General features: G+C 38.3%; 1 protein-coding gene across 3 annotated transcripts in view; it reads right to left on the bottom strand.

Moving 5' to 3' along the window:
* Positions 1-1,484: 1,484 nt before the first annotated feature.
* SNCAIP (synuclein alpha interacting protein) overlaps positions 1,485-11,523 on the bottom strand; it is a 99,190-nt gene continuing 89,151 nt past the window's right edge. For 2 of the 3 annotated variants that reach the window (XM_051641928.1, XM_051641927.1), the window contains exons 11-13: positions 8,288-9,350; positions 6,593-6,660; positions 1,485-2,044 (exon numbers count right to left, since the gene is read on the bottom strand). In XM_051641928.1, coding sequence (XP_051497888.1) covers positions 1,960-2,044; positions 6,593-6,660; positions 8,288-9,350 — 1,216 coding nt within the window. In that variant the 3' untranslated portion in view covers positions 1,485-1,959. The remainder of the gene's footprint in view (positions 2,045-6,592; positions 6,661-8,287; positions 9,351-11,523) is intronic. The other variant, XM_051641929.1, reaches the window with a different exon arrangement.

Raw genomic sequence — 11,523 nt, 5'->3', positions numbered from 1 at the left:
AGCACATGTCTCCTCTCATTTTGCATTAGGATTTATCATAAGCACACAGATGACAGGAGGCCCAGTTAGAGGTACTGCTGTTGCTGGCTGACAGATACTTTTGGAGGCTTGGTTGTTTCTTTAAACAACATAACTCAGGTCAGCTAGAGTGCTAGGTTTATTACTTTAAATCTGAAATAAAATGTTGCCAAGTGACAGATAAGAACTCTGGAAAGAAACTCAGAATTTCTTTTCTTTAAGTGCATACTTTTGCTATTTCTATTTGTGGGGTTTTTTTACTGATCTTTAAATTGGCTCAATTTTATCCAGTAGTACTTTGTTCTTATCCAAAGTCTTTAAGCAGAGTACCTGGGGCATTCAGTCATTTTGGCCCATGACAGTTTTATGGCCAACATGACATCACTCTTGAAATGTGACCCGAAGTAAGACATTCATCTTACTTAATTACAGGTGACCAAATACTAAGTATCTTTTTCAAGAACTCTACTACCTCAGCTTCCCCTGTATTAAGTAGGAAGGGACTGATACTCCAGTAAATGAAGTATCCATAATGGACACAATGAATCACATTCAGAAAGTCCCTCTCTTATCACTGACAAGAAAGTAAGTCCAATGGTCAAATGGGAAAAAAAAAAAAAAAAAAAAAAGGCAGGAGAATCTGCACAGAAAGCAACTCTTGCATTTAATCAAACTTCCCTTGAGTGTCCACTTTTTTTCTTCAATTGCAGGAATTTAATTTGCATAGTCTCAGAAATTTTTTATGTCCTTGCCTATTGCAGGGAGGTTGGAGATGATATTTGAGAGCTCCTTCTAAACCAAACCATTGTGTGATCCTATTATTCTGATAAAAAAAATTATTTGGCAAACTTCCAATTACTTCCCCATGTTCTATTAGAACAGTTATTAATAAAATAAAATAAAAAAATTCTCATATATTCTGATCTTTCTCATCAAACTGTAGCAGTCTTTAAATGGAAATAGATAAATATATTCAAAATTAAGAAAATACATACATAATAAATGTGTCAAGAAAAGATTGCCTAGTAGTTTGCCTTGGATGTTGTGCTGCACGCTTGCAGAATGTACCTATAATTTACAAGAAACTAAGCTAATTCAGTAAGGGATTTCATTTTGTCTGAAAGGTTGAAAAAGCACTCAATAAAAGGATCACAATAGCTTTGAGAGAATATGGACTAGGTAATGACTCAGTCATCTGAACAAAGTCCAGCACATCATTAGTGTTTGGCAAGTAACAATAAATGGTAATTTAAAATGGCATTCATGCTTTCTTTTTATTTCTACACATTTTAAAGCTGAAAATGGATGACTAAACATTAGAGCAATTCTTGACTCAACTGATTGACTGAACTGAAATCCTGGTACTGGACACTGACTCATAATCAAATGAACACAAATAAAGACCAATGAAACACTTAAAGCTCAAAAGATGTAACAGTAAATATAAGAAGTATCTGCACTCACTGTTTCCTATTAAGATTGTCTTTATTTCCTTTTGAAAAAGATAGAAATAACAGACAAAATATCCCCAAAAAATCAATGCTTTTGCCTTGGTCTCACTGAGGAGCTGAGCAGGCAGAGTCCTGGATGAAACTTTGACAGTATATACCATCGACAAAGGGAAATAAAGATACATGACAATATATCCATGCAAGACACAAAGTACAAAACGTGTTCTGTGGCCCAACAAACATCTTGGAGGTTGCCTGTGTCACAATTATTTTCAAATTGTTACTTTTGCCCACCCATGCTTTTCCACAGCACAGCTTACAAACAAGTTACATATACACATATATCATAAAAAAAGTTTTGTATATGGTCTAACTGCTACAAATTAAGGCATCCTAACAGTTGCTCTTTTGCTGGTGAGGGTTATGTCTCATATTAGTGTTTCAGAAGGATATATTTCAGGTATTTCGAACAAAGTGAGACAATTGTAGTTTAGAGGAAGAACTCTTGCAGCTCTGGCTCTTCAGTGCTCTTTTGACTACTGGACTTCCAGCTTTTTCTATTGATGTCATCATGCCTGGAGAGAAGAAAGAAGAAAATTACTCATGATAACACTACTAATAAAGCAGGATTTGCCTTGTGTTTATTTACCCTTTTTTAATTCCATTTGAAAGTATTGAACCCTGAATTAATCTTTCTCTCTGAGCTTATTTCTCTATACATGTACTACACAAACCTATGCATTCTTAGTAGCTTTCTGAGTAGATTTCTTGTAGCTCCTATTCTGAAATCAAAACTGGAAAGCAGTGGGATGACGACTTGCTTTTTAAGTCTCAGCATACACTGTCATAATGTTTGGTAATAATTGACAGAATGTCCAAAAATTCCTTGTCCTTTAGGGAAAAGTACCACAGTGATAAAAAGATCCACTATAACAAACACTAGAAATGTTTGTTTCTGACTCTACTGGTAAGGAATTACCCATTAATAATACTGGAGAGAAATAAACACTTTCAGAGGGTGATTCACTGGACTTATTTCATGTATCTGCTTAAGCAGAAGATGGTGGCAAAGGCCACAGGAAAGCAGCAATCAGTAATTCTCTTTCTTACATGGGGCCTGTATCACTCTTAACATTGAGGCAAAATAACAATTAAAATTACTAATATTTTATTTGATACACACATAAGGACAGTTTCTCTATAGTGTGTCTTCATTTTCACACTAAGTACAATTAAATAAAAATAAAATAAAATTGAAAAGTCTATCTATAGTGTACAGGACTCAGGTGATAGCTTGCCAATTAAAGTAGAAAAACGAAACACTAAATATTTGTAACACTCAGTTTATTCAGTTTCTTTCATATGTTCTTGTTCTGAAGCAGGTTCTCTCTCTCTTCAGTCAGCATTCCAGCTGAAGGACTTTTCACTAAGCAACCAGCCCAAGCAACTTTGGAACAGATTTAAAGGCTCATTTTTAGTTATGATTGCTGAGCAGTAAAACTCCTCCTTTACAATGACAACTAGCCCATTTGTTGCTGCGAAGAGCAGATATCAGTGGGAGGTTAAAAACCCACAGCAAATGGCAAGAGTATGTGTACGTAAAGTTTGCCTTAAACTCATAAATTTGTGAGCCTGATTCTTGCAAAACAGAATAACTTTATTCCAGTCTACAATCACCAGGAGCCCCAAATATCCCCAAAAACTGGTACTTAGGATGTTTAGATAACCTTGTGATTACTTCAGGATTTAACAGAAGCTGACCTCAGGGAACACAGCTGAGGATCTGGACAAGAGGGCATGAGGAATAATTTTGTTTTAAAAGTTTACTTTATTCACCTAAATTACTGTTGTCACATACCCAAAGCAAGAGCAAAAACCACAGAATTTATCTAGGGGAGGTAGAATTTGTAGGACTGAGTTCGAGGAGGCAAAAGAGGAGCCCTTAACTTCCTGCCATACCTACTTTTTGGCACTTACCATGCTTATCAACAGTATGTTTAGCATTATCCATGGAGCTTTATTAAAGGCTGCTTTCTAAGGCTAAGATAATTTGCATACATTAACTACTGCATTAGTTTAGATTTGAAGTGCTGAAAGACCTTGTGGGTGAGTTCCCCATGTGGAGGGGAGGCTTACCAATCCAAAGATTCTGTTTTGCAGCTCTACAGGTGCACTGTGACCTTGAAGAGGCTAATTTTTAGCTGATGTGGATGTCTATAGGTGACAATGCTGAACAGACATGCTTTTTACACAGGTACCTGCTAACCCGAAAGAAACATATTACCAGTATCACTGATTTCTAACCAATTTTTTAATATCTTCTCATGCCCGTGTCATCACAGAAACACTCAGCCCTGGTGTATATCATCAGGCACTGATGATGATCATAACTCTTCAAAACAGAACAACTGGGACAAGGCCTAAATTACTTTCATATTGATTTTATACTGTACTAGTTTGAATTGTAACTATTTATTAGACATACAGATAAGCATCCTTTTTCTAGAGTATATATTTGAAGTAATTTATCCAGCAATAGGTCTAGCAGTGGGATATCTGCTAGGTTAGATCTACTTACTATTTTAGAAGCATGCATACTTTACTATCTGACAGAAATCTGATGGTAGATTCTGCTGGTTGCCCCTGACATACGAAGAAATTTTTATTGTTGATAGCTGCAGCTAATACAGGGCTTCATATTGATATGGTGAGTTAGTGCTTATTTTTATGTACTGCAGATCTCACATGAATTAAAGTGTGGGAAAGAACTGTTCATTGGCATATATGTAAGATGGAAAAAACTACAAGCATTTGCTTGGAGTCGTAACGTGAGAAACTAGCCAATCCTTCCACAAGGAGAAAAATAATCCCAATCCATCCTGCACATCCCAAACTCATTCTAGGGCCTTAAGAAAAATCAGGTGTTTCAAATTTTAAAAGTACACTAGAAGATTTAAGATAATCCTCTACCATTAAGTTGTGACCATTCTGAAGAAGTAAACTACAGAAACTTGAAGTACTTGGGTAATTGAATGAAAAAAAACCCCAAACTATAAAAATATACAGAAGCTGAAGTAAAAGAAGCTGGAAACTGGTGGACAGGAGTGTCATCTGACTGAAGGTAGGGTTTGTACAATGACTTCAGATTTCAGAAGATGCTAATAAAATCCCCTATATAAAGGTCGACAGTTAAAACAAGTTTGGGTCTGTGTGGAAATATATCCCACAATATAACGAGCTATGAAGGTTTAAAACACCAAGACTGTACTGCTTTCCTGAAAAGTTCTTTTTTAAAACAGCTCTGAAATGGCAATGACACAGTCTCCACAGACCATCCAGGGAAAATTCAGACAGTGTCCAAGGGCTTGTAATGCATGTGATCATGATCTTCTACTATTTAAATTTCACAGGCTATAGGGCAGCATGCAACAGACTAACACCCAGCACCCATTTTGCCATTCAAAAAACACAACATACACTAAAACACATCACAAAGGCTGGCTTAAAAACTCTGAGAGCCTTCAGCACTGTGTTCTGATTTCTTAAAAGCACAACACATCTTCCATTCTTGTGTGATTTTTGGAAATCTCACACCAGAGATTTCAGCACAACATTTGCCCACTTCTGTCCTAATCTGTGGGTACAGTAACAGACTCCTAATGCTGTGCCCCTAGTGCACCATGCTCCTTGTTTCCTGTTCCCTAGTTTTCCATTTGCTCCACTGCCACAGAGGCAGCTTCAGGACATGGATGAAAAGTGCGTGCTGGATGGCCAGAATTTCAGGCCCAAACTTCACCCTCCCAGGAAGTGAATCTGCCCCTCTGCAGCAGCACCCAGACCCTTCTTCTCTCTCTCTGCTTCTGAGGAAATGCCATGCTGCCAGGGATTTCTCACACAAGTGCATTTACACAAGGCAATACTGAATTACAGCAGCTGTCTACATCTAGGTGATGGCTCTAACATAAGGATGAGATTAAAAGTTTTGTATTACTCCATGGTCTGGACAGGCAGCTGGGTGTTTTGACTGGAGGCTGTCCACTGATGCTCCCTCAAACTGCTGCTGTGCAGGCAGTTTTCTGCACTGGAATTTCCCTCTCTGTTTTCTGGAGAGAATGAAACCTCTTGGAAACCTTACAGTTCTGTTTCTGGTTTCATGTATCCTGTGCCAATGACTTCAGAAAAAGACTCCAATTTCCATTATGGAAATTGAGTTTTTAAGTATGGAAAAGTTCTGGCATTAGAAAACAAGTGAACAAAAAAAATTATTAGACATCTAGAAAAGAGTAACTTGAAAGTAACTTAGGGTCCTGAACTGGAGAATGAATGATTTATAATTTTCCCAGAAGTATCTTCAAAGGTACGAATAGCAACTATTTCCAGGCCTAATGCAAGGATTCGTATCTCAGTTTAACAGAAAATTATTATCATCACAACAATCTGGGTTTGTTGAGTTGAATAAAAATGACAGGCAATTTTTACAAACTATTTACTTATAAAATGAACTCATTTTGTCAAATCTTGTTTTTTCAACATGTCTTTACGGTCCTTGAGAGATTGGTCTCTAGCTGCATGAATAGTCCTGATGAAACAGGTCTAAATTAAGTAGTTTGTACCCAGTCAAAGTTATCAGACTTTTAAAGAACAGAACTTCAGAGTCTTAGGGTTAGTAAGAAAAATGTGCAAATAGGAGAGCATTGAACTTAAAACTACAGCATTCTGCTTCGTGTTCTCTGTACTTTCTATTTAGACATGAACTGTGGTGTTTTTGCTCTCCCCATGAGAGGAAATTTAATTTGCATTCTCATCTGGTACTTGACTTTCATTCAACAGAGGCTGAATACTTAGCCAAAGTGTGCTACACTCCCTGGTGGATTTATGAGCATGAATACTTTCTATAGTGGCTTGGAACTGAAATCACGTAGCCAGTTCAATGGTGACATCAGCAGAAATCCATCATAAACTTCTGCTTTTCTAGAAATTTAGATGTTAATCTGTTCATTTATTTCCCTTCTTGTACATCAATCAGTTCCAGTATTTCAGTTATGAATAATGTTAGCAAACACATGCAATTGGAGAAAACAAATCAACAGAGATGCTAAACTTCACCATGCATAAGCACATACCAAGCATAGTCACACAGCTCTTCATTCAACGTGCTAGAAGAAAGACTGGTGTAGCTGAAGTAAGGACCCTAAAGAAGCACAACATATCAGTTAAAAACATGCACTGAGTTTACCACATGCATAACATGGAAGTCTACCAAAACATGCAAATAGCCACAATAACATTCCAACAGATTTCTTTCTAAGTTAGTAAATGAGGCTGAATCTATTATCTCTTTGAGATGTGTGCAGTTGATCTTTGGGTTGATATGAAAACATGTTCTTTCCACAGTTTTGATGTTGATAACAATGAAAGGCAAACACTGCCTTTTAACAGACAGCTTTGCAGTCTATCAGAACATTTTTGAACACAGACTGTCTTTTCCTCTGTCACTATAAAATCTGAATCACTCTTTTGAAAAAAAAAATTGCCATTGGTTTATGACAATACTTATGAAAATACGTTAAATTGGCTGTTGGGCTAGATGGTGCATGTCTTCATAGGAGTCCCACTTCAATTTAGTTTATTAGGTCTCCTTTGAAATTTTAATTTAATTTCATATTTTGCTATAGCACTACTGTTCTAGCAGTACCCACTAATACGGACTGCTCACTGTTTCCCAGTTCTCTCTTTCCACTGTTTCTTTTCCATACACAATTTGCCTCCTTCTGCCTAAGATTTTCCTGTGTTTTTCTCCCATTACCTTCTCATACTTTTTACAGTATATAATTCACTAGTCCTCCTCCTCCTCTTGGCCTGCCTTATGTTCTTTTTCATCTTTAAATTATTCCTTCACCTCATGTCTTTCCATCCACTCCTTCCCTCCCGCCTTGTCTTTCACAGAGGATTAAATAATCTACCATTGCCTCTTACTCAACTCTTTATTGTATGTCCAGACATTTGCACTCCCCTCTACTCCACAAACACACTATGCTCACAGTATTTCCTACCTCTGTCTCTTTCCTTCAATACCTGTTCATTTCTCTTGGAAGATACATTTGTTCAAAGTATTTTCTCCTTTGTTTTGAACAAGAGATCCAGTCTCCTAACTGGAGACACCCTGCTTTCTTTTGGGATCCCAGAAAGGGCACTCTGTTGACTACAGAGAGAGGATGATCTGGATCCAATACATTTTGCCAACCATATGCTCTGCCATGAGAAGACTGTGTGCTGTCAGGAGAGAGTGGGGAAAGAAGACTGGGTACTGACATCTTCAACACCTAGGGGATGGCTACAGCTCCTGCAGGAGCAGGAAGGGCTGTTTCTGCTGTTTTTCCTCTTATATTCTACCACTTATTTCTACCCTTTTTGCCTCATCAGTCTTGGCTATAGGACAGAACAGTGTTAGTCCTTAATTTATTTACTCCTCCAAAATCCCATGGATTGAAGTGTGACATTCTCATCGTATGACTTGTCACTCAGAGCAACATCAAACATCATTTCCAGATGAATCATATTTCTGCTGAAAGCTTTCAACACAGAAGATGTGAACCATGTATATAATGAGGAAAGACTCTGAATATAAGGAATACCTGCCACTCCTTGAAAAAACTTGCAAAATTAAAACAGTGAATGGGCTTTCTACTGATCAGCTACAGTAAAGCATTTGTGCACATATTTTTGCTATAAAAGGCAGGAAGAAGAAGGTATGAAACATTCATTACTTAAAGAGACAAGTGAAAAAAACCAGCCCTTCCTCCTTTCAGTGCACTCACTGGCTTGTTTCTTCCTTTTGTGGGAGCTGCTGGATTTCCCTTGCTCTCTGCTGTCTTCCTCCCTAATGAAGTAAAAGGCAGCGTTGATGAGGTTTTGATAAGGTTTGCTGTTTGACAGTTGTTGTTGTTATTTTGGTTGCCACTCAGTGTTTCCATTATGGACCGGAAGGTTCCAAAAGGCCTTTTCAGCTGGTCCCCTGCTGGCTCTCCAGAACCTGGTGGAGCCCGTATGAATCCTTTACCCCGGTCTTTATCTTTTTCCTCATTTATTTCTGACTCTGCTAGCTCCACCTGCACCACAGGCTCCTCAAAAGTCACTCGGAGTTTCAAATTTTGGGAGGTTCTGCGCTTTGAAGATGGAGACTTGAGAGCACTCTTAGGGCTGGTGGCAACCTTTTGAGCAGTGGCACCATCCACACTGGACAAAGAGTTGTCTCCAGAAAGCTGGGTTTGAGGTCCTGTACCAGACTGGTATGGGGTTTCATTATCTGGATCACTGCTCTCTGAAGTAGGGGAAGGACTGTGGCCATCCACAGACTTGGAGACCCTGATGCCAAAAGGGAAGCGGCGCCCTGCCGTGGAAGTGTGTTTCTTAATCATCAGGTGCAAACTCTCTGTGCTCTCAACACTCTCCACTATGGGCTGGGGCCTTGGTTTGTCAGTTCTTTTCACAGGGGTGTTCTTGTAGTCCTCACAATTAGCTGAGTCTGTGTCAGACTCACTGAGTGACCTCTGCATCAGTTGCCTCAGTCTTGCTAACTTCAGCTCCCTTTTCTCTGGCAAAATCTTCTTCACGTTCTTGGAGGATGCATGAGCATCCTGAAATTCCAAAGTCAGCTTTTCCTGCATACAGACATTTTCAGAGATTTCCTTCCCCAACAACTGGCGCAAGATTTTATCTGAGTCCTCGTCTTTTATCCTGGCTCGAGTGCGACTAGAAGTTCCCAAGCTGCCAAGAATCTGAATCCCATCTTGGGTGTTCAATTTACTTTTTGGTGGAGACAATTCATCTGCTTCAGACGGTTTCCACTGAGGTTTGCCAGAAGCAGGAGATGATGGCGAGCTTAAAGAAAAAAAGAGGAGGAAACACCACAGGCAAATTAATGCACATATAAAATGTGAAGCTGCCATTTCCAGTGTCTGTCTCAGCATATTGCTACTTATCCTCTTCATCGTTACTCACATGGAATTCATTACTGTGATGCCACAGCGAAGACTACACAGAGCAGGATGTAACCCTGCTTCCAATCTTAATTAAGATTTGAGTCTCTTCACTTTCTCTTACAAAGAAAACTCCTTAAAATGAGAACTTAGAATGGCTATTTCAACATCAAAGATTACTTCCTGAGCAAAACTTAAGCAAAACTACTGCTTTCTATCTGTGGAAGTTGACAGGTTTTAAAAGGTGAAAAAAACGTTCAAGGCCAAATGTCTACTATCCAAGTCACATAATAATACAAAAGTAGCTTGTTCTAAATACTGTGAAAGTACCTGTTCTCTGCATAGCAACAATTTAATAAATCTAAACTTAATCTGGTATTAATAATGGCCATATAAGACCTCATAAAAAGTCAGGGCCATTTGCACTCAAAACCTTTTCAGATATGAAATAGTTAAAAGCATGAGAGAGGTGACATGAATTTATTTCAATACTATTAGAATAATAAACTAAGTTTAGAACTCCAAATGTTACATAGCAAGGAAACAGCAATCTCAGATAAGTAATTTACAGAGAAATATGACATATGCCAGAGATCATAATTGTCCACATTCTTATTTAAATCACTTTTCCTCTGAGCAAGGCTATGGTGACAAAATGAAGGTTAGTGGGAAGCAGTGAATTAATAAATTTCCTTTCTTTTTTATCAGGCAGCTTCTACTCTGATGAATCCATAGTTCCCACACTATACAAAAATTCACATGCCTATACTAGCCACCTCATCTTCAATTAATGTTGTGGTTTTTTCTCTTGTGGAAAACCGAAACAGACACTGAAGAATATGCACATATCTACAATGCACATTTCTAGTAAAAGGGATAGGTTCTCTTAGATCTGCTACTGGCTCCTTGGATGATGATAATATTCACAAGTGAGTTCCAGCTGTAAGGGAAAACAGTAGCCAACTATGACATAAAGTTTTAAATAACAGTGTATCTTTTTCAGACTTGCTGGCTTAGCTAACAAGATGTTGAAGCCTATCCTTTCAAAGGACAATGAATGATGCCGGATCTGCTCTCACCTGATCTTATCTGATACTGAAAATAAAACAGTTCTGGTGTTCACCAGTACTCAGATGAGAGACCACTTGGAAAGACCAGTCAGCAAAAATCACAGAAACCAAATAAGCTGGAAGACAGCGTTTGGTCCCATTGTCCCTGCTGACCTGGCAGACAGGGAAGAAAAAGACCATAATTCTAAAAAAAAAAAGTGCAAAACAACTCATTCCAGTGTGGTTTTCTACTTCAGCAGGAGTTTGGAGTTTACAGCCCTTTCCTAACTGAAGTTCCTTTACACAAATGCACCTCCAATCCTGTCTTTGTCTGAAATATTGATATATGAAATTCAGAGACATGGAGCACTTGTCCAGAAAAGCATTTGAGATTCTGTAAGAAAGGAAAAAAGCAGTCACTGATCCTACGAGCTCATACCTGATGACCCAAAGCTCTGACTGGCTATGCCTCCAGAAGCTTTTATGCTGGCCTTATACTTTAACATATACAGAGCTCCCTCTGAAGAAAAAAGTGCTGTAACATGACTTCCAGAGAGGAAACTGAATTAGACAGTAATGATAAATCAAATCCTATTTCAATGTGAGTTAGTTAATTTCTTTCGAGACTTCTTCAGATTGCTATCAGAGAGAAGCTGTGTGTGTGCTTGACTTTCATGCATCACACTGGAAGCCTACAGCAGAAGTGAGATATGTTAGTCGACTCCAGATCCAGTCCTCTGCTTTTACTTCCCTCCTTTTTTAACGTTACTTAGTTTGTGTCTAGTTCTGGAACTTCTGACAGGATATGTAAACAATACATAAAACTTCTGGAGTTGTGACTTTTTGTACAAGCTAATGCAGGCAAAAGATTTAATGCGTATAAGGAGTCTTACTAATCTGAAAGCAGGTTTTGATGGTAACTGGCTTTATGAATTACAGCTGACAGCAATATATGGTGGACCACCACAAGGTCAAACTTTACAACTTTTCTAGGGGTTTTTAGGATCCCTTGTATCCATCTAATAT

This window comes from Apus apus, chromosome Z (genome assembly GCF_020740795.1).
Source record: "Apus apus isolate bApuApu2 chromosome Z, bApuApu2.pri.cur, whole genome shotgun sequence".
Classification (NCBI taxonomy): Eukaryota; Metazoa; Chordata; class Aves; order Apodiformes; family Apodidae; genus Apus; species Apus apus.
Note: the sequence above shows the minus strand (reverse complement) of the source record. Positions and strands in the feature narration are given on the sequence as shown.